The sequence below is a fragment of the Wickerhamomyces ciferrii genome, contig 00003 (assembly GCF_000313485.1).
Source record: "Wickerhamomyces ciferrii WGS project CAIF00000000 data, strain NRRL Y-1031 F-60-10, contig 00003, whole genome shotgun sequence".
In the NCBI taxonomy this organism is placed as follows: domain Eukaryota; kingdom Fungi; phylum Ascomycota; class Saccharomycetes; order Phaffomycetales; family Wickerhamomycetaceae; genus Hansenula; species Hansenula ciferrii.
The window spans coordinates 131,934-155,336 of record NW_011887737.1 but is presented as its reverse complement, the minus strand read 5'-3'; the positions used below and the strand labels follow the sequence as shown (position 1 = coordinate 155,336).

The following is a 23,403-nucleotide window of genomic DNA, read 5'->3' as shown; positions in this document are numbered from 1 at the left end:
GTCCGCGACATACTACATATTAAACTTAAAAATTTATTGTATTAATGTATCATATATGCTCATGTATAAGAATAATTACTGATCAGAGTCCCACGGTACATGTTAGCCGAAGCTGTGATTAAGATACGAAGGATTAGAAATAATTTAATAAGCTGAATGATTGATTGCCACATATTTCATAAATGGAACAAAACTAGTTGTTTGACTTCAACATGACTTCATTGATGAATAGCACCTCTGCTAGAAACTCATTTGAAATTTCCATTTGATAGATGCGATGAATCATATTTGACTTCGATCCTGTGTATAATAACTTAATCTACCAAGCTCTTTCTTTAAAAGTTTGTAGTACATCTTGTAATAAAATTGAAGACTATTTCTACATGAGCTTAGGGACTCCAATATCGGTATTTCAATTGAAAGGTTTAATTGTTACTATAATCATGGAATCCAATTGATTCATCTAAACTTTCATATCCTTATTGACTCTTAATATTGTGTCTTAAAATTGAGAGTATAAATAATCAATAATACAATAGAATCGTCATGTATGTTTTTTAAAAAATTTGACAAAGATAAGTGGTTTGAGAGCACCTTCCACCCCAGTATTTTTGGCCTGAAAACTATATAAATCATGAACTTTCCCCTTTATGGATTTCCTCTTCTTTTTGCAACAACAGGGGGTTCGTTACATCAAGCTTCATTAACAGAAACTTATCTTTCTATTGAAAACACAAGATACAAGTCAAACAGTGAGATACTCGATTAACAGCAAGATTAATGGAGAGGTAGCCAGTTACTAACAAAACTATAGAATACATTCGAAAGACTGGATATTTCAATAGCTATCTATTATGTATGGTAAGTTTCTGATTGGTTTTATTAAAGAGTGATCCTTTTGACACCAACTCGTCTTTACTAGAAAAAATCAGTTAACTACGTTAGTGAGTATAGAGTATATTCATTGCAATTTTGAAAATATAGTTTTTGGACCAAAGAGTTTACCATCTTGAGCAGCTAGCTTTTGATGTTTCAATTGTTTTCTGTTGAAGAAAGAATTTGCAAAAGGGTTGTCGCTTATTTTAATTTACTGGTAGGCCATTCAATAATAATATTCAACACTATGATCTATAATGTATATAGCTAGCTATTAGTATATGAATCAGTTATCTGCACGTCTTCTATTCAATAAAGTCATTTGAGATTTAAAAGTTGATAAAGTTCCAAAAGTGCTTTTAGAATTTTGGTGCTCAATTCCACTCCGTACTGGTTCAATCCCATTAATGAATAATGACACATCTGGGTCACCTTCTCTTATACAAGATACTGTGTCTATGACTTTTGTAATGATGTTTTGTGTCTCTGATTTAGTCTTGAACTGTCTTTTTACGATATCTATAAAGTATGATTGATAAGCTGCAAACCGGGCTATCTCATCATAAAAACTAAAAACCGTCAAATCATGAATATCTTCGTAATACATCGAGTGATTGTTCATCGAATTATGATCTTGAAAACTCCCAGAATCTTTTACGGAAAACATTTTTAATCTTCCACTATCCCTATAAGAGTAAAATAACGCAGAAAGGTGCGCAAGTTCTTTGAAATAAACCATTCCTGGGAACTTCATGTTTGATGATTTCCAAGCTTCCACGTCAAACCTTTCCCAGCTAGTTAGGATTCCATCATTTTCCCATCTACATCCATCAAAGTAATCATGTACATCTAATGAATATAACTCTGGACTTTCAATATTTAAAATGCTTAAGTTTGGGTTCTGGGATACTTTATCCATCTGGGATTTGATAGGGCTATCATAACAATTGAATAAGTCATGATAACCAGTCAAGATAGAAATATCTATCGACATTCTTTTGATTTGTTTTTTCAATAGTGACCCAGATCTTTTCATGATTGTATTCAACAGAAACATAACTCTCTCTGGTGATATTATCATCTTAGGTAAAGCACATGTAGCCTCTTCGAAATATTTCCTGTAAGTTTTCACTTCCAGAAATTCATACTCAAACTTTTCTGACTCTTTATTCCTCAAATAAATCTGATACCCATCATACCATTTATGAGGGAAATCTGGACCATATTTCAAAAAACATGCATCGTTATCTTTCATCTTGTTCGTTGAGCTTAGAACTAAAAGGATTTGAATATTACTATAATCTTTATAAATTTTATGAGAAAACTCATTATAGAAAGCTCTGTTCAATCTTGTTAAAGTACAACGATCAGCTATTTGAAAGTCTGTAATTCTATCCCAAATCTCATAAGGAAATATATCACCAAAATTAGTTGAAGGTGTCTGATCTTGTGGAAATGTTGTTTCTATGGTCGATGCCTTTTTGCTCTTCAATTTATATAAGACAGAACCATTTATCTTTCTGGGTATGATACCGATCCATCCAACTCTGCTTGAAATCCAAAATCTGATGTGATAAAAGAATACTTTCATTCTCCAAAATATAATCGATATTGGTCTTACTTTGGTAATCATGAATCTTGTACTGAAAGTCATTCTATCTTTAGGATCAAAACTATCAATATACATCCATCTATGAAGTCTTGGGAAAATCATCTGAATAAAATCATTAACTAGAAATAATAAGGCTGTAAATATGTAATGTGATATCCAAACCATTCTGATAATTTCACTTGTTTCTAGTGTCACAGTTAAGCGTTAAGTTTTATCGTATGAAACTTGTCTTTGGTGCTTATAGCAAAGCAATAAATGACATACATTCGATAGATTTTGAGTATCCTTTTTACTTTATATACTTTTCTATAAAATCAAAATAAATTTCTCGGGATGATGATATTTAACTCAACTTTCTGCTCGATTTTATGTATCTGTCACCAGAATCGGGCCTCTAAGAATGAGGGTTTATATAGAGAATAAACTTCGGAAAGACAGAAGTTTTTGCAACTTTAAATAACGCATAGTATAATACATTGATTAGTGTCATCTAGTATTAAATTAAATTACTTGTATTACTTGCTTAATATTACTATTCAAAATCATATTCCAAAAATATTATATTACGAACTAAACAAAAATCCTAAATCATTTGAAGTTTTTACCATCAGCAACTTCTCTCTTTTCACCGTTAATAGTGACTGGTTTATCCCAAGCGAAAACATCTTCAACAAATTCTTTATCTTCTGGTTTTGTTGGATCTAATTGTTGGAATGCATAAGATTCCCAATCTGGAGCAACATCAAAAGCTGGTTCATGTTTATCACCTCTAACAACGAAAACAGCAACAATACCATTGTTGTTAGTTTCACCGTAAACAACACCTGAACCAAATAAGTATTTAGTTGAAGCAGATAATCTGTTAAAGAAACCACCAACCAAGTTATTTGACATGAATGGTAAAGTTAATTCATCGTTATATTTGTAATCAACTCTCCATAATGACCATTCAGTTGGATCATAATGTTCCCAGAACCATGGTAAAGCAGTTTCTCTGGTTTCTTCATTAGAGTAAACTCTCTTCCATTCATCTAAGTTGAATTTAGTTGATTTACCTAAAGCTTCTAATGGATGTTTTGGTTTTGGTTTTGGAGCTTCTTCTTGAGTAGCTTCTGGAGCTGGTTTAGCAGCTTTTGGAGCTTGTTCTTTCTTTGGAGCTTGTTCTTTCTTTTCTTTCTTTGGTGGAACAAATTCAACTGGAGCATCTCTGAATTTGTAGTCAGAATATTGATCAGCTAAAATAGAATTGGAAGTAACAGTTTTCCACCATCTAACGATGTTTGGATGAGCTGATCTCCATTCTTTACCCCATAAGTGATCAAAACCTCTGGTAGCAATAGTAGCAACAAATAAATCAGCTAATGATAAACGTTCACCAACTAAATAAGTGTAATCGTTTAATCTTGATTCCAAAGTAGCAACAATTTTTTCAATAGCAACGGTAGCATCTGAAACTTGTTTTTTGTTGTATGGAACTCTACCGGTTAATGGACCGAAAGCATTAAATAATGTTGGAAGTAATTCACTATTAGCTAATGATAAATATCTGATAATTTGAGCGTAATCTTCTTTAGTTTTACCTAATAATGGGGAGTTTTCTTCACCTAATGAGATAACTAGAATAATAATTGTTAGTCAATTGATCTATAAATCATAGAATCACCACACCATTGATATTGAAATTGTTCAATTGGATAAAATTTCAGATTTAAAAAAACTCGACATTATGTATTAAGACAGGGATAACTGTATAATTTTGAATAATATTTCTCATCATTGCAATTGAACAATCAAACAATGTGTGGATTAGATTAAAATACTCACCGTATAAGACAATAGCAATAACTTCAGTTAATTTAAAACCTTTTGGACCAACAAAAGCTGGAACTTTACCTAATGGGAAAATGTCCTTGTTTAAATCATCTTTAGCTTCAACAGTGATGTCTAATTTGTAATGTTTGATTAACCCTTTTAAAAGGACGACTCTGATGGATGGGGATCCGTAAATAGTACCTTGAGACATTATGAAAAGTATCAATTGAACTGAATTGAATGGAATCAAAGTTGGTTTATAAAGGATAAATTTTTAGAATTCAGTTTTTTTTTTCTATAAAAATTTGCAAATTTTCACGTTTTTTCGTTTTTTCGACGTTTTACTAAAAAAAAAATAGGGCTTAAAAAAATGATGAACCACACTTAAAGGCGGGTAAATATTTAGTGTTTAACTATGGAGAAACATATTAATTCATATATTATAAGCTATTTAAACTAGATTTTCATTGTTTATCTATACCATTGTGTTCTATTTCGACCACACTTGTCTGACTTTCCAATTCTTCGTGTGAAATTTGCTCTTTTCTACGTTTTTCTCTGGTTAAGCCATAGTTAATACCCAATGCAACTAATGGAGTAGTTATAATTGTTGCCAACATGGCATAACAACCTCTTTTAGATAATGGTACTTGATCTGCTGCAAAAAACAAAAGCCCCCACCAGGCATTAACTGCATTACTAAACATGTTCATTGAAGCTAATGTGACAATTTTCAATTCTGCATCATTTTGTATAGATAAATTACACCAGGCAAAAAAAACTGGTTGAACTGAATAACTTATCCCTGTTAAATAATGTGCTATGAATACAGCAGTTGTGTTTAATGGGGCTGACCATATTAATATTGTAGAGATTAATAACACAGTTGAAACAATCAGGGCAATATGAAGGAATTTATGTGTCATATCAATATAAATCCCTGAAATAAATGATGATATAATACCCACTGCACTAATACCCATTGGATAATAATTTCTATCTTGTATTGGATATTTATTATAAGTTAACCATAGGGCAAATATAGAATTTGCATTCCATGAAATATTTTCACCAGCTAATGTAAATAATAAAGAAAATCCATACCATTTCCAATTTTTTAAAACTCTAAGAAAAACAGTTCTATCTAATCTAATTGGTGGGGGTTTAATAACCCTTGATCTAGCTAATTGAATTTCTTCATCACTGAATATGAATTTCCTATGACAAAGTTCTGGAGTATCAGGGAAACAAAGTATTCCATAAATAACAACAACAAATGTAATTAAAAAATCAATAATAAATAACCATCTCCATCCACTTAACCCTTTTAAGCCATGCATAGTACTTTGGATCCTTCCTTGCATAGAACCTGAAAAAATACCACCAATTAATGCACTTGAAGTGAAAATGGCACTTCTTTTACTTAATTCATTTGGTTTATACCATGCACCTAATATCATATGACTACCAGAAAATATAACAGATTCAAAAGCAGCTTGGAAAAATCTTAAAGCACAAATTTGTTTCCAATTGTTAACTTTAAACATACCTAATGTGAAAATCCCCCATATAAACATACAAAAATTCATCCAAATACTTGGTTTAATTTTTAAAAGAATTAAATTATTTGGAATCATACCAACAACATAACCAACTGTCCAACAAGTATTTATGATATTGAATTGATTACCTTTGATACCTAATTCTTCTTTCATACCAGAAACATAAGCATTTGAAACATTTGAAGTATCAATGGCAAGACACCAAAATGCTAAACATGTATAACTTAAAACAAACCAATCAATTTTGAACAATAGATTTCTTTCTAATTTAGTTTCTGGTGGTGGACCCCATACAAGTGTTCTAAGACTTTTAAGCACAACAAGAGTCATTTTTGGTATATCAGTATAGTGATCCTCATAGATGATTTTCCATTGTTCAAATTGAGATTCATTGTGAAATATATACTCATCAATATTCATACGAGCCATAGTTTTCCTGATAGAGCCAACTGTGATCTATTCATATAACAATGGGGAAAACCACGATGATCAAGTATTATCAAGCATTTGTCACTTATAGAACTTTGGATTACTCATTATAATTCATTTCAAGCTAATTGATCCCTTTTTGCTTAACGAATGTATTTGGAATTGTCTACAAGTACCGGTTGTTTCATTATAAACAGTACTAACTAGTAATATGAAATATGGTACGTACCATACATAAACCTTTTCAAAAATACAAATTTTCAAAAAACAAAATATTACTACTAATCATTGAAAATATCTTTGAATGTTGTAACTTGTATCAGGATTTAGTAATGTCATTCTAATAAAACTTTCCGAATTATTGAAGGTAAATGTTAGTTTGGCTTCTTTCAATGCAAATTGCTTGCGTTGATTCTTTCACATAAGAACAGCTTCTTGGTTCTTTATTGGATCTTGAATAGACCAGAAATCAAGGTGTTTAGCTCTACATTTAATTAGAAGAGAATATTTGAGATTTTCAAATTCTTTACTTATTATAATCACAAGACTAGATTCACTATAAACAAATATTATTTCAAATGATTTAATCATGTCTTTTGGTGTACAACTAAAAGCTGATTATGATTCAATTATAGAAATAAACGTCATTTTTAAGTCAATCATTCAATTATACAATTGGTTATATTATGATATTTGGTTTTGTAGCCGCCCAATTGGTTTTGTGTAATTCAAAATTTCAATCATCATTTTTATTTATATAACATGAACAAGTCCTTGAATTTTTCTTAATTTGAGAATATGAATGATAGCTGTTCTCATCATTATCTCTAAGTCGTTCACCATCTCTTTACTAGTGTTGATATTTATTGTTCCCAGTTAACATCATATCATTCAATACATATATATCAATATGGCATAATCATGGATAAAATTTTAGGGTTATCTACAGATCTTTGAACTATTATTGATATACATTTTGAATTACACAAAGGATTTTATCAGCCATTCAATTATACTTCTAGATGATATTGATACTGATTAATAAACGTTGTGATTTACTTTTCAATGAATGTAGTATCTATGATCTTTTAGTAATTGAACCCCTTAATTAGTTAGCCGCGCATATATTATTTTAAAATTATATTTAAATCCTGCAAAAGTTTCAAACTTGAATTGTCCAGGCCGTATACAACTGACTTAATTTTTCCAATAGACTGGGAGATATAATGAATGATGATTAATTTTGTCCGGGTCTTCACCAAGTCGTCACCTAGTTATCACCTAGTCATCACCAACTAGTCCTTAGCTTAAGTTATTAAGCTCCTGTTTGATATTAACACCATACGTTGAATCGATATTTTATGAATTAAATCAAAGAATCATCAATGGTTTTAGATCCAGAAGGTGCTACTATGCATGTTAATGTTTCAATGATTGATTTCATTCTTTAGTTTTATATAATCTTCAACTTGGATCTTGATCATTGTTTTAAATAAAGATGATTAGATTAGAATGAATGATTATTTGAGTTGTTTTTAACTATACTTGTAGATTCTACATCGAGCTGATTATACTATTGTTCAAATATAATTAAAAGACCATAAGTTATTACCATTTGTATCATTTTCCTTGTGATTCACGCATATGTAAAGTATTGATCAATTGAATTTTAATTAGCCGCCAGCACAACAACTGTTTTGGTTTTGTGGTTTTATGACCAAATCTAAATATTTGAAATTAAATATCATGAGAATTTAGTATATAACTAGTGGTAAAATTCTCTTTTGAATAATCGAAAGAAGTAGTACATGGACGTTATATCACAGCTGCATTGATTTAATAGTTTATCATTATCCATCTTGTGGCTTCTGCCATAGTTAAGATCCTGCCTCAGGTAAATTAATTTATCAAATGTTTTCATGAATTTTTGTATCATCATATGTTGTGTATAAAAGAGCTGGTTTATGACCCCTGATGGAACTTCAATATCCAATATTATGATTTTTATTAGCATAATGAGTTTAATAATATCAATCATATACACATGTTGAATTAGTGATTGTTTATTTAATACACATTATAATTATATTGTTTTTCAAATCGACTGTAGTAAAAGCTCTAATTCCATTCATCGTAGCCTGATTCATTTCATTAATCGATTTGATGATTTGATGATTTGATGATTTGTACATAATATCACTAGATATTAATTTTGAACGTTTGGATGTTCAGTACTATGATCGTTTGCAAATCTGTTGTTGATTATACTACTATATCAGTCCATGATGACGAAGTTTGAGTATTAGCTTATAACAGTTCAATTACATATAAATAGCTATATCAATTAAGACTAGATGATAATCATATATTTCATATATATCTAGTCTAATCATGTATTTTGGTGGAAAATTAAAAGCTGATTATGATTTCAATTGTGGATAATATACATGAATTCTTGTTTTCATATAATAGATGATCAATTTTGTTGTCATGTATATGTGGTGTTTGAAAAATATAATTAGCCGCTCAGTTGATTTTTGTTTTTGTGTATATTATAATATATTTATCTGTACTACAACAAAATATTTTAAAAACATATTTAAATATATTCAATTCCTATAAAACAATCTTCATGAATAGCAGCATTGTGGTACTTGTTTCGTCATTAGTTAAAGATTGCCCAACCCATACCTGAAGCTTCAAGAATTATCTGGAAACAAGCAGCTTTTTGATTACACAAATGATCAGATTTGTTTTAATTTAACTTGTTCTCAATTGAAATGCTTTTCATTATTAACTAATATCCTACTCATGATTATATTTAAATTTAGTTATACTTTAAATTGGAATTTGACGTTGAAGTAATTTACATTAATTAATCATGATTGTTTAAACAAATGTATCTGAGAATTGATATCTATTAACGTTTAATACATATTGTGATTATCTTTCTTTAGTATTCATTGTAGTATATTGATAGCCATTAACCACTGTCTTTGATATCATTATAATTTTGGTATTGAATATTGCTAAAATTAACCGCTGTGATTTGAAAATTTTATAAATAACGGCCAAAATCCACATTTTTCTATTTCTCAAGTTCAAACAATATATTCTAGCTACGTACTATAAATCCAAGTATCTTTAATATTGTTTTTTGTAACAAGCACTTAATATATACCCTCGTTGTTGTTGTTTTGTTTTGAATAAGTTTTTTAAAATTGAAACATTGTTGCAAAGTTGTTTTCCTAGTAAATTACCGCTTAGTTGTTCATTAGTGTTTTCTGGTTGATCTAATAGAAATTCATTTGATACAACTTTAAGCAAATTTATAAATCATGGTTAATGATATCTTTATATTGTTGTATAAAAATACATGATTATCCCAATCTTTCAACATGAAACATCGTAGTATAGCTTATCACTTAACATCTGTTATCCCAATAAGTTATACCCATAACCTCTATCTTACTATCATCAATCACCTTCTTCACAACTTCAAAATCTATTCATAGTATAAAATCAGTTCAAACTTCACAGTAATATAAAAACCACTTTTATGCTTAGTCAAAGTTTACATAATCAGATTTTTTTTATACCTGCTTCACTTTTTTTGTATTGGGCTGGTCAAACACTAACTCAAATTCTACCAGAAAACAACGAGTAAAAAGAGAACAGAGGTGGAATAACATACTAAAACCAAAACTAAAAAGTTACTAAAACACACCAGAACAACCCTCAGTATTACCACCCACTCATCCTCAAACAAGTCTCATTCCATTGTTTTACATAGTTAATCTCTTCGCGAAATTTTTCGTGTTTCAAATTACTTTGAGCCCCAAAAACACTTTTCACATTCCAAAACAAATTTATTTAATTTATACTTCAACTTCCCACCAGGAAATAATTACTCTTAGAAATTGGAATACCAACTACTATAATACAAAACATGACTTCACCAATAGAACACCCACCACAAGAAAAACCATTAAAGAAAAGACCAAGACCTGCTAATTTAGACTTGAAAGATTCCACTCATAGTGATTCAAAGAGTTCAAACATGTCCCAGTACGCGATGCAATGTCTATCTCCAGGTTTACCACCATTAGATCCTCAAATGCAATCAACAATCTTAATATCCAAGACTATAGAGCAACAACAACGTCAATTGATTGCTGCTAGACAAACTCCAACTGGGTTAACTGCTCCTTTAGAATCATTATCAATACCTTCATCAACCAAAAGATTGAAAAGAAATGCACCACCTCCATTAAATCTTCAACAACAACATCTAATAGCAAGACCAACAATCATGTCAGCTCCATCACATCATTATCATCAATTCCAACAATATCTAACACCTAAAACTGCATCAAAACCTGGTTTCCAAAATATAAGAACTAAGAATAGATTACAACAACCTGGTACTGCACCTTTAAGATATCCTTCCACAGCTACAACTTCATCATTCACACCAATGACTCCATATGGAATTAGAAAAGCTACAGCATCATCTACAATACAACAACAAGTACCACCATCAGCTACTGCAATCCCACCTTATCAATATCAATATTCAGGTGCAAGAACTGGTATACCAAAATCTGCAATTTATTCATCACATCAACCAAGATCTGCTATACCAAAAACTGCAGGTGGTAATTCAACAGCTCGTTATAGAGGTTTTAGAATGAAGAGAGAAGAAGGTGTTGTTGATGTTTTCCATAAAGGTGAAAGAATGGCCCCATTAGCTGCTCAACCATTAAGTGCTCAACGTGAATTTTTCGATCATGGTGAAATTAATATAAGACCTTCAAGTGCTATACCTAAAGATCAGCAAAATGAAGAACAAGGAATCAAAAAAATACCGAAAAAATCCATTGGTGGGAATTTAAAAATTGAAGAGAAAATTCAAGAAGAAAGTGAAAGTGATGTTGAAAATAATGCAATTGAACCTGAAGCTGAAGAAGCTCAGGGAATATTGGGGAAAGATCCTATTGATGGTGAATTAAGAATTTTGAATAATGTATTTAGATTTCGATTTGAAAGAAATGGGAAAGATTTAAATGATGATAAACAAAGATTTTTAAATCATTGTGAAACCGCATGGGATGAATTTATAAAACTGGGTAATTAGTTTAATGATTTTTTGTTTTGTTTTTGTTTTTGTTTTATAATAGACATGTTTATGAATACTACTTCGAATTATCGTAGCATACTACAACATATGATTCATATGTACAAATAAATATTTTCATTAAAGAATTAAGGTTTTAGGTCCTAATATAAACTTTTGGACATATATGGTCCATCTAATTCATAACCTAATCTAGCATAATAATTACGAACACCAACACCACTAATAACACTAATTTTTTCAGATCCATGTTCTTCTCTTGAAATTCTTTCAGCTTCTTCCATTAATAATGTACCAAAACCTTGATGTTGGAATTTTCTTGGATCACGAGAATGTAATGGAACAACTGAACCATAAACATGTAATTCTCTCACTATAGAAGTTCTTTGTCCTAAAAATTCTTTTCTATATGTATGTTTTTTAGATGCTTTTCTTAATCTTAATAAACCAATTAAAATATCTTGTTTTGGATCTTCATAACTTAGGAAAGTTTCCCAACCTCCATTTGCATAATAATCTCTTCTAATTAATTCAACTTGATCTGGTTGAACTTTATGATGAACTTCTTGAATACCGACTTCTCTTGTACGAACATCACGACATTTTGTACCAAAATCTTTCATTCTTGCTAATGCTAATTCTCTTAAATTACCATTTTCCACACCTGAAGAAACCAAAGGCATTGGAATATCTCTTTGAACACGATAAATTCTTGTCCATGGTGGCACCAAAGCTAAGATTCTTGCAACAAGATCAATTAATGCATTTGCATTATATGATTTATATCTACCAGTTTTCCATAATTCATAAAGTCCAGTACCTCTAATAACTAAAGTTGGATAAATTTTTAAACCATCAGTTCTAAAATCTGGATTTTCAAAATATTCTTTAAATTGAGCTAAATCACGTTCCATACCAACATTTGGTAAATCAGGCATCATATGACTAACAATTTTATAACCTGCATCTTTTGCAATTGCAAATGTTTCACAAACAGATTCTACAGTATGACCACGATTTGTATCTCTTGCAACATCTTCATAAACACTTTGAACACCAATTTCTAATCTTGTACAACCATATTTTAACATATCATCTAAATGTGTCTTTGTACAATAATCAGGTCTTGTTTCAATAGTAATACCAACACATTTTGTTAATGATTGTTGAGAATATAAAATTGCTTCATCAATATCTGTACCATTATATCCAGATAATGCATTATGTAATTGTGTAATAAAACCTTCACGATATTCTTTATCTAATGACATAAAAGTACCACCCATAACAATATATTCAACTTTATCAACACTATGACCCAATTGTTTTAATTGATCAATACGACCTCTTGCTTGTTCATATGGATCATAACGTGCACGAATAGCTCTCATTGAAGTTGGTTCATAACCTGTATATGATTGAGTTGAATATTCAAAATCTGAATCTGGACCACCTGGACAATAAACACAAATATTACCAGTAAATGAAATATGTGGACATCTATGAGGTTTTGACATAACAGCAACAACACCAACACCTGAAGCAGTTCTAACAGGTTTTGCTTTTAATTTTGGTAATAAATATTTTTTATATTGATCTGGAATTGAATTAATAACATCTGTAAGACGTGGTTGAGCTTTTAATCTATATTTTTTAGAATTTTTAGTAATTAATCCATTTAAATTTATTTCTTTAGATGTTTTTAATGAATCAATTAATTCTAATGTAATATCTGAACAACATTGTAAAAAACGTTCTTTTTCTGGGGCAAGTTTTTGCTTGCTCTTGATCACACCAACAGCCATTTCTTTATTCTGTGTTGTATATATATATGTATTATGGTATGAATAGGGCTTTAGTTGGACTGTGTTTTTGAAATATTCTATATTAAAGATTTTACAAACCAATAATAATTTTGATTATTACCAATACAAAAAAAAAAAATTTGAGATGCGATTTGAAAAAAATAAAAAAAAAAAGAAAATCAGCTTACGTCATGTTTGTATAAGAGATTATGTAATGATTTGACACTTTAAATTTTGACAGAATTTCCGCGAAAATCTCGTTTGGTGGATTTTCAAAATTAAGCGCTACGTTGAACTTTTTTGAATGTAACAACAAAAGATCAAATCAACAAAAGTTAAGAAACGAGAAGGATTCCATAAAGGAAAGTCATTGTTTTCATTGTGATATTGAGTAAAAGAGACACAGAGTGATATTGCTATTTGCTCAGATCATCATGTCTAATGCTCAATTGCCCCCAGGGGCGGGTCCAAAACAAGAGACACCGAATCAAGCCCCAGATCAAGAAGGTCAACAATCAAATATTGGTGTGGTTAATGATCCCGTTACTGGAGAATCAGGGAAAGCTAAGAAAAAGAAAAAGAAGAAGAAGAAGAAGAAGAAGAATGGTGCTAATGCCAATGCTAATGAACAAGATGCTGGTCATGCTATAAGTCCAGATGTTGAAGAAGAAGGTGAAGGTGATGATGATGTTGATTCACCAATTGATTCACCAATCGTGCCAACTCCAATTGATCCATTACCTGTTCCTCAAGAAGAGACTGCTACTACTACAGATAATGTTGCTACACAAGAAATACCAGAATCAAAGGTGGTTGATTCAAACGTTATACGAGATGTATCTCAACAAACAAGCGTGGTGAATGTTTTAGTAAATCAACAACAGGAATCATCAGAGGTAAAAGAAGATACAACAAAAGCTATTGATGTTCAACCAAATGATAAAATACCTGTTGAAGCTGCATTGAGTGAAACTGTTCCAGAAATTCAAGATAAAGTCGAGCACCAAGAACTAATAGTTAATACTCAAGATGAAATTCAAGTTGCTAAACCTCAAGATCAAACACCAATAGCTACTGCATTAAGTGAAACAGTGGAAGAAATAAAAGATACAGCGCCTGTTGAACCAGTACAATTACAAGAACCTGTTCCAGCCACTGCTGCTATTGAAGAATCTGTTACTTTCCCAGTACCTGTTCAAGAAGAAACATCCATCATAACTGAAGAATTACACGAAGTTAAAGAGGCTAAACCTGAAGATAAAATACCAGTTCAAGCTGCTTTATCTGAATCTGTTGAAGGTATTAAAGAATCTGTTCCAGAAACCATTGTTGATAATAAATCAAATGAATTATTTGGTGGTGAAGAATCTTCATTACCTTGGGAATCAAAAGATGAACAACCGCATGAAACACATCAAGAACCTACACCAAATGTTCCAGATCAACATATTGATAATAATGAAACCGTGGAATCTAATGATTTGTTTGGTGGTTCAAATGATGATGATTTTAGTAAAGCTATCAGTGCACAAGCTCCTCAAAAAGAAGTTACTCAACCTGTTCAATCAGTTGAACCACAAGAGGGAAATAATGATGATTTATTCGGCTCTTCTGATGTTAATGATTTCAATGTTGCTATTAGTCAAAATCAATCATTTATTCAAGAGAGTACACCACAACCAATTGTTCCTGAACAACAACAACAACAACAACAACAACAACCAGTAGTTACACAAAAACCTGATGAATCGGTTAAACCTGTTGATGAATTATTTGGATCATCTCAAAATGATGATTTCAGCTCAATAATAAAGAATAATGATGAACAAAAAGTTGAAGATGCTCCAATTCAAGTTGCAGGTTGTGGAGACAAAGTTGACGACGCTCCAATTCAGATTACAGCTAGTGAAGACAAAGTTCAAGAACCAGTTGCTTCTGAATTATTCGGTGATGATTCAAAAGGTGATAATTTTTCTGCTATAATAAATAATGATCACGCACAGCAACAACAGAAACAGCAACAACATGCTGAAGAAACCAAAGTTGATCAACCATCAGCATTACCACAAGAAACTAAAGTTGATGAACAACCAGCTGCTGACTTATTTGGTGGTGAGTCTAAAGGTGATGATTTCACTTCAATAATTAATAACAATTCACAACAAGCTGTCAATGAAGGTTCACAAGAATTAAAGAATGAGGAAAAACCAGCTGATGAACTATTTGGTGGGGAGTCTAAAGGTGATGATTTTACTTCAATAATTAATAACAATTCACAACAAGCTGTCAATGAAGGTTCACAAGAACTAAAGAATGAGGAAAAACCAGCTGATGAACTATTTGGCGGTGAAGCTAAAGCAGATGATTTTACTGCATTGATTAGTGGTAGCACTTCACCAGCAAAACCTGCCGAAGCTACAGAAGTGAAGAAAGATGATAAGAAATTCTCATTTTTAGATTTAGATTTAGATATGGATGATGATTTATTAGAAGATGATGAGCTACTTGATGATGAACCTCAACAACAACCACAACAATTACAACAACCAGCTCAATCACAGTTGAATGTTGCAAAAAGTAGAAACTATCAACCTACACAGCCAACTCAACCTCTTCAAACACCTCATTTACAACAACAACATTCATTTAATCCTTATACTCCACAAAATAATCAATTTCAAACTCCATATCAACATCCACAATCACAATCACATCTTGATATCAAAAAATTAAATCAAAATAAACAAAAATCAGATGCTTATGATTTCCCAATTGATTTAGTTGCTCAAAAGCCTGTTGTTCAAAAACCAGCACGCTCTGTTTCTTCAACCCCTTTTGCAAGACCGTATGGCCAAGCTCCACCATCACCATCAATACCTGCTGCAACTCCACAATTGAATCCATATGCTCGTGGACCAAGTCAAGCTACACCTCCAGTTGGACCACCTCGCTCAACAACTCCTGGTGCTACTCCTGGTGCTACTCCATCAATTCCTGGTGCGGTTAAGAAGAAACAATCTTCATTTTTTGAAGAGCTTCCAATTTTACCACCAGTTGCACCTGCAAAACCAATTAGAAGAGCTTCAAATTTATCAGCTACTGGCTCAATTGATTCAAATTTTAACCGTCCTCCACCAGTTAGAATTGGCTTACATCAATCACCTCAACAAGTTCCACCACCAAATCCTTATGCAGCTCCACCACAAAATAGAGCTCCACCAAAAGCCTCAGCTATAGCTGGAAGATATTCTAATCCTGCTTCACCTATGGTTACCCCAAATGTTCCTTCAATTCCACAAAATTCATATGCGTTTCCACCAGCTGCTCAACAACAACAAACACAACCTCAAGCTCAACAATCACCATATGCTCCTCAAGTTCCAAGCTTAGCTTCAGCTTCAGGTCCACCAGCAGGTCCACCGAAAGCAAATAGATATGCACCACCACCAAGTTCACAACCACCTCAATCAGATTTATCAAATTTCACACCAGGTTTAGCACTAGCTCATCAACGTCGTACATCATCATTTGGTCAACAACAAATTTCAGGTCCAGCACCACCTCAGGGTCCTCCACAGGCTCAACAACAAACTCCACCTCCTCAACCAGTTCCACAAGCTACAGCATCAAAGTATGCACCAGCTAATCCATACGCACCTCCAAGTGGTCCAAGTGGTCCAAGTGCTTCACATGCTGGTCCATCATTACCTTCTACAAATGCTTATCAAATTCAAGGTCAACCTCCAGCTCTGAACACCAATAATTTAAATGTTGCATCTCCTTCACAGAGCTTTTTGTCACCAAATACACCATCAAGTACAAGATATGCTCCTATTAATCATAGAAGACAAACAAGCTCAACAGCAAATCAATATGATCCATATAGTGCCGCTCAATTTCAAAAACAACAAGCACTTCAACAACAGCAACAACAGCAACAACAACTCCCAACAATTCCTCAAGGTCCTGGTGCCCCATCACAATATCAATATCCACCACCACCTCAAGCTCAACAACAACCAGCATTGCAACCTCCACATAATGTTCAACAGCAACATCACCAATCACCATATGCACCAGGTCAACAAACTCAAAGCTTACCTACACCATCTAATCAATACAACCAACAAGTTGCTTCTCAATTTCCTCCACAACCAATCGTTGAAAAAGTTGTTAATCCAGAACAATTATGGACAAGACAATTTCCAGTGTTTAGTTGGGGTAATGGTCAAAAATTATCATATTATATTAAAACAAATAATTATTTGACTGATAATATTAAAGTTGTTAGCACTGAAAAAATATTGAACGACGTTGCATTAAAAGAATTTCCTACGATTTCAAAAAAGAATATTCCAGGTATCTTGAGCTATTTAGATAAACAAATTCAACATTTATCAGGCACATTTGAACACGAGTTAGAGTTACTCAAAGTGTTGAAATATAAACTTTCAGGCGAAGCTGAAAAAAAAGGCGTCTTTACCTTAGGTAACACTCATGTGAATTATGTTGAGCCTACTCAAGCTTTCAATGAACAACGTCTTGGAGCTGATTATAAACACAATTTGAGTAAAAGGCAACTGGTCTCTTTAATATCAACAGGTGAAAAAGAACAAGCTTTAAATTTAGCTTTAGGCCATCAAGATTATGCATTAGCATTACTTATCTCAAGTGTTATTAGCAAAGAAGCTTGGCTGAATATGGTTAAAAACTATTTGGCTATTGAATTTAGTGGTGATCATGATAATTTCCTATCAACTTTGTTCCAAATTTTATCTGGTGATGTACAAACTGTGATTAATGAATTCAAAACAGTTCCACAAAAGAATATCTGGGCTTTGAATAATTGGAAAGAGCTAACAAATGCTGTTCTTGCGAATAATTCATTAGCTTCTGCTTCATTTATTGCTGAATTTGGTAAATTCTTAATTGAAAATGAAATGATCGTTCCAGCTTATATCTTATTGATTCTTGGTGATGCTCCATTGGCTGCTTTACAAACGGTTAAATCAGTTCGTTTAACATTATACCTGGAAATTTATGGCTTGATTTTGCTTGAAAAAGGTATTGCTTCAGATTTATCTTCCATTTACTTACAACATGCTAGTTATTTAGCAGATTACAATTTATTAACTGAAGCACAAAAATATTTGGATGCTGCTACAACTTCTTTCAAGGCTTCAAAAGGTACTGTTAATCCAAGATCATTGTTCTATGCTAAAGTTTTGAGTGAAAGATTGTCCAGTACTGGTGCAGGTGATGGTAGCTGGTTTGGGAGACCGAAACTTGACAAGGTCTGGGGTACCTTAGATAAGAGTTTGAATAAGTTCATTTCAGGTGGTGAAGAAGGTGCTGAAGGCAAAGGCAAAGAATCTGGTGTATTCAGTCAATTTACACCAACAGTTTCAAGAACCTCTTCATATCTGTCGTTACAAAATGCAGCTCAACCTCAGGGTCAACAAGCTTATAGTGCTGCTCCAAGACAACAATCACAACCACCAGCCACATCAGTACGTCCTAATATGTATGCTCCAACAGGTATTTCAGCTGATAATGATACTTTCCAAACTTCACGTTTAGCTCATGGTCAAGCACCAAATGCTTATACCCCACCAGCTTTAAAGAGACCAGATTCAAATGTTGAATTGAGACCAAAAGTGGCTAAAGCTCCACTTCCATCAAACCCATATGCTGCTAACTCTGCTGTTGCTCCACATTTTGGGCAACCACCAAGAATTAGTGCACAAACTCCAATATCAAGCCGTGGAAGTAGTCCAAGAGCTTCACTTGCTGAATTATACGGCGGTTCACCAAATTCAAAACCATCAAGATATACACCAGTGGCTAGTAATGATGCTGTTTCAAGACGATCATCGATTCAATCAAATACTGGATCAGTTGTATATGAACCTGAAGCAGGTCAACCAAGTTCAGGAAATTCACTCCATTCGAAAGCTTCAAAATCTTATTTACCACCAAAAGCAGGTCCAGCTTCTGTCTCATCACAAACATCACTAGATCAGTTGATTCAACCTCCAACAGTGTCACAAATACCATCACGCTCTCCAAGTCAAGCACCACCTCCTAAAAATTCATATGTTCAACACGCATTACCTCCAAAATCACATCTATCAAATAGTTATACTCCTCCACAATTGTCTAGAACAAATAGTGACTATTCTCAACCTGAAGCTTTGCCGCAACAGCATGCCCAAGTACCAGTGACAGTTCCACCGCCACCAATTAAAAAGACAGTTCCACCACCACCACCTCCAGCTGGGAAGAAACAAGAGGCTGAACCACAAGCTCCAACTCAAGAACCATCAATTCCACCACCAGCACATCCAGTTGCACCTAAAAAGTCTTCAATTTCACCAGTTGTTCCAACTCAAGAACCTGTTGAGATCAGACCAGATGTTGATGAATCTGTTCAAGAAGTAACTGAAGGTTCATTTGAAGAATTTGAAAATGGTCATAAATTTAGCAATGAAGACCAACCTAATGATATTGCCAAAAATGGAATCAATAGAGTTGAAAGTGAAGAATTTGACGTTGGTCCATCTCCAGTTACTCAATTTGACTCGAATCCTCAACCACAAGATGATTTAGAAGAATCAACAGAAATTATCGGTGATGATTCACAAGTTGGTGATGACACTGTTGACGGTTTATCATTTAATGCTCCGCATAAATCTGCTACTAGTGTTTATAAAGAAGAATTACCTGGTACTCAACCAGAACAAGCTCAAGATCCAGTTCCACATGTTGCATTACAAAAGCCAGAACTTGAACAAGGTCAAGAAAAAATCACATCAGCTACACCATTACCACATCAATATCAACTACCACAATCACCTGTTGCAGCTGCTGCTTCTCAACCTGAACCACCCGTTCAAGCTACTGCTTCTCAACCACAGGTGTTCTCACCTCCAGCACCATCTATAACAACAGAGCCAAAAGCTGAATCTGCTGCTCAAAATCAACCTTCCGTCAGTAAAGCTAAAGTCGGAGCCCCTCCACCACCGGTTTTACCACCAATTAAACATGTTTCACCATATGCACCAAAGGCAAGTGGCACTTCATCAAGTGGACCAAAGAAAAGTTCAGCTGCTAACAGATTTAGACCAACATCTTATACACCATCAAACCCTGTTCATGAACCTGAAAAGTTTGATTTTTCTGGTGATGTTGATTTTGGTGCAATTAATCATTACCAACCATCACAACCAGCTCCAGAAGCTCCAAAACCAATTGTTCAACCTCCAAAACCAGAAGGGCAACCTCAACCTCAAGTCCAAGCTGATGAATCATCTAAACCAAATGAACCTGAATTCATAGCTCCACCAAAGGCTTCACAAATTCCATCTCAAGGTACATCTCCATTATCATCAAGACGTGTCTCATCAGCTTCAAATCCTTATGCTCCACCACCTCCACCAGCATCAAGTCTTGATACATTTGGATCTTCAAATCCATATTCACCAAACCCAGTCTCTACAAGTCCAGCGGAATCCAATTTTAGTCCATATCAACCAAATGTTCCACAATCAACAGGTCAATCATTTGATGGATCAAGTGGAGTTCCAACTTTTGGTACTTCAAAAACATCGAAATTTGCACCATATCAACCAGGTACTTCAGCATCTGAAACATCAAGTTTAAATGCAAAATATGAAGAACCAACACCAAAATTCACAGAATATGAACTTCCAAAGACTAATAATATTAGTGATATACCAGAAGATGAAGAATTTTTTGATGATGTTGTTGATGATGAAGATGACGATGATGATGAAGATGATGGTACGAATAACAACAATTCTACTAAAATTGAACGTAAAAAATCGATTAAGAAAAATAAAGATCAAGAAAATGGTAAAGGTTGGTTTGGCTGGTTACGTAAAAATGATAATGGACCAAAAGTTTATCGTGCCAAATTAGGTGAAGAAAATAGATTGATTTATGATGAAAATTTGAAAAGATGGATTGATAAAGATGCTAAACCTGAAGATATTAAAGCAGCAGCAGCTCCACCACCACCTCCAATTATTAAGAAAAAACCAAGTTCATTAAGTAAACCACGTTCAGATTCTGTTAGTGAAGGTTCAATTAAATCACCTTTGGGTAATGCACCACCATCATTAGCAAGTGGTCCACCAAGTTCCATTGCACCACCATCAGGACCATCAAGTGCTACTTTACCACCAAAGAAACCTGCTAGTGCAGCAAGTGATCTAGATTCATTGATTGGATTAACAGGAGGTCCAGGATCAGCTGCAACTACAAGAAGAAAGAAAAGAGGTGGTAGAGGTTATGTTGATGTTATGGGATCAATGCAACAAAAGAAATAGGCTGGAAATATGTCTAAGTTGTAAATTATTATTATAAATATTGAGTACATGCATTTGTTTGATTTATATATTATTATATTATGATTATAAAATAAAAAATAAAATTGTGTATATATACAAGAATAACGTTATGAAATAAAATTAAATTTTGATTTTTAATATAATCATTATGAATGATTCAAATTATTCATCTTTTGTAATTTTGGAATTATCTGCGATTGATGGAGGTGGAGATCTAAAGATATCACCACGTTCACGCATTTCTTTTATAATAACAGATCTATCAATATCTTCAGGTTTTGGGATTTTATCAGTTGGTGCATTTTCGAAAACAGAACCACATAATATAGTTTCATTTGTATGTAAATCAATTAAGAAACCAACATGATCAGTAACATCTCTTGTGATTTTATCAGTTTTATTATTATCTAAATTGACTTTAACCAATTGTTGTTTAGTGTTGAATCTATAAACAATTTGAACATGTTCAACAGGTCTTCCTGGCATCATTAAAGGTCTAAAAGTGATTAATTTTGGGGTTTCATTAAATTTAACTAATTTCCAAGATAATCTAATATTATTTGGAATTGAAGCAGATCTATTTTTTAAAGATTCTTCAACCCACATTGAAACTGATGAATGAACATCTTTAACTGTTTTAGAAGCGAATGATTTATTAACTTGAACATAGTTTTCAATTGCATTGTTTTTCCATAATAGGAATTTTGGTTTTAATCCAGTTTGATAACGTAATAAGGCAACTTGAATAGTATTTATACCAACAGTATAAATTTTTCTTAATACAACGTTCCAAGCTAATCTTGGTGAACTTAAAGGATTTGGAATATTTCTCCATGAAATTGGGATATATTGATCACTAGTAAGCCCTATAACACGAGGATCAAAAATGTTATTTTTATCAGCTGGACCAGTACTTTTTTTGGATTTTGATTTTGATTTTGATTCTTCTTTTTGAGTTTTTGTAGTTGTTGAAAATTGGTAAGATGAAATGATTGAGGTTCTTGTAGAAATAAGACCAGTGGTGGATCTTCTGGTACCTATCACCAAGCTATTTCCGATAGGTCTGTACATTATATCTCGGTGAGTTTAGTTAAAAGCTGATTGATATCTTTGTTGTATTGTACATTTTATTTATTTCCCATACTTTAATTTCGAAAACTTAAAAAAAATCAAATTTGACTGTCATCGCACACCGTGTCAATTAGGTTTTTGGCGAAATAAATTGGAAGAAATTACTTGTTTAGGCAAAATGGGGATTTCGGCACTTGAAGTTATGCCATTTGGCGTAAAAAGTACTCGTATTGCCACATTTAGTAATTATGGTCGTTTTTTTGGTGTCAATCTGTACGATTACATAATTTCTTATAACTTAAAAATTTAAAATTTCTATTTTTAGCAACAAATGGATTTTTTCTCTCAATTATTAAAAAAAAAAACTTAATACAAAGATAAAAATTTAGTGGGAAATCAAATCAAAACAAATAAAATTATAATCAAATTCATTTAAAAATCGTGAAAGATCAGTTCAAATTGGTCCATTCAATTCAAAGAGATCACTTCTCAGACCAGACCAGATACCTCGCAGTCTTCAACATAACAATTGGCCATCGCTCAACGCAGGTTCTACAAGCCCTTTGCCACTTCTACTATCACCATATCACATTCAAAGTCCATAAGCAGACCCCAGCATATAGGTGAAATTGAGAGAAAATATCAGATCATATCATAACCTTAAAAGCTCAACATTCCAGTTAAAGCATTCCATAGAAAATAATTATTGTGGGTTGTCGTTCAAATA

At 32.7% G+C, this 23,403-nt stretch overlaps 7 protein-coding genes across 7 annotated transcripts; 2 read left to right on the top strand and 5 right to left on the bottom strand.

Annotated features, from left to right (window-relative positions):
- Positions 1-1,162: 1,162 nt before the first annotated feature.
- BN7_251 (uncharacterized protein) lies at positions 1,163-2,563 on the bottom strand (the record flags this gene model as incomplete). The annotated part of the gene is made up of 1 exon (XM_011279181.1): positions 1,163-2,563. The coding sequence occupies one exon, from the start codon at positions 2,561-2,563 to the stop codon at positions 1,163-1,165; it is 1,401 nt and encodes a 466-aa protein (XP_011277483.1).
- Positions 2,564-3,076: 513 nt separating this feature from the next.
- BN7_250 (Elongation factor 1-gamma) lies at positions 3,077-4,511 on the bottom strand (the record flags this gene model as incomplete). Its single annotated transcript, XM_011279180.1, has 2 exons — positions 3,077-4,086; positions 4,352-4,511. The coding sequence occupies 2 exons, from the start codon at positions 4,509-4,511 to the stop codon at positions 3,077-3,079; spliced, it is 1,170 nt and encodes a 389-aa protein (XP_011277482.1).
- A 253-nt stretch (positions 4,512-4,764) lies between these two features.
- On the bottom strand, positions 4,765-6,192 carry BN7_249 (Pantothenate transporter; the record flags this gene model as incomplete). Its single annotated transcript, XM_011279179.1, has 1 exon — positions 4,765-6,192. One exon carries the CDS (start codon positions 6,190-6,192, stop codon positions 4,765-4,767), a length of 1,428 nt encoding a protein of 475 aa, XP_011277481.1.
- Positions 6,193-10,240: 4,048 nt separating this feature from the next.
- DIG2 (Dig2p) lies at positions 10,241-11,428 on the top strand (the record flags this gene model as incomplete). Its single annotated transcript, XM_011279178.1, has 1 exon — positions 10,241-11,428. One exon carries the CDS (start codon positions 10,241-10,243, stop codon positions 11,426-11,428), a length of 1,188 nt encoding a protein of 395 aa, XP_011277480.1.
- Positions 11,429-11,571: 143 nt separating this feature from the next.
- On the bottom strand, positions 11,572-13,233 carry ELP3 (Elongator subunit ELP3; the record flags this gene model as incomplete). The annotated part of the gene is made up of 1 exon (XM_011279177.1): positions 11,572-13,233. The coding sequence occupies one exon, from the start codon at positions 13,231-13,233 to the stop codon at positions 11,572-11,574; it is 1,662 nt and encodes a 553-aa protein (XP_011277479.1).
- A 434-nt stretch (positions 13,234-13,667) lies between these two features.
- SEC16 (COPII coat assembly protein SEC16) lies at positions 13,668-21,584 on the top strand (the record flags this gene model as incomplete). The annotated part of the gene is made up of 1 exon (XM_011279176.1): positions 13,668-21,584. The coding sequence occupies one exon, from the start codon at positions 13,668-13,670 to the stop codon at positions 21,582-21,584; it is 7,917 nt and encodes a 2,638-aa protein (XP_011277478.1).
- Positions 21,585-21,767: 183 nt separating this feature from the next.
- Positions 21,768-22,676, bottom strand: MBA1 (Mba1p; the record flags this gene model as incomplete). The annotated part of the gene is made up of 1 exon (XM_011279175.1): positions 21,768-22,676. One exon carries the CDS (start codon positions 22,674-22,676, stop codon positions 21,768-21,770), a length of 909 nt encoding a protein of 302 aa, XP_011277477.1.
- Positions 22,677-23,403: the final 727 nt, after the last annotated feature.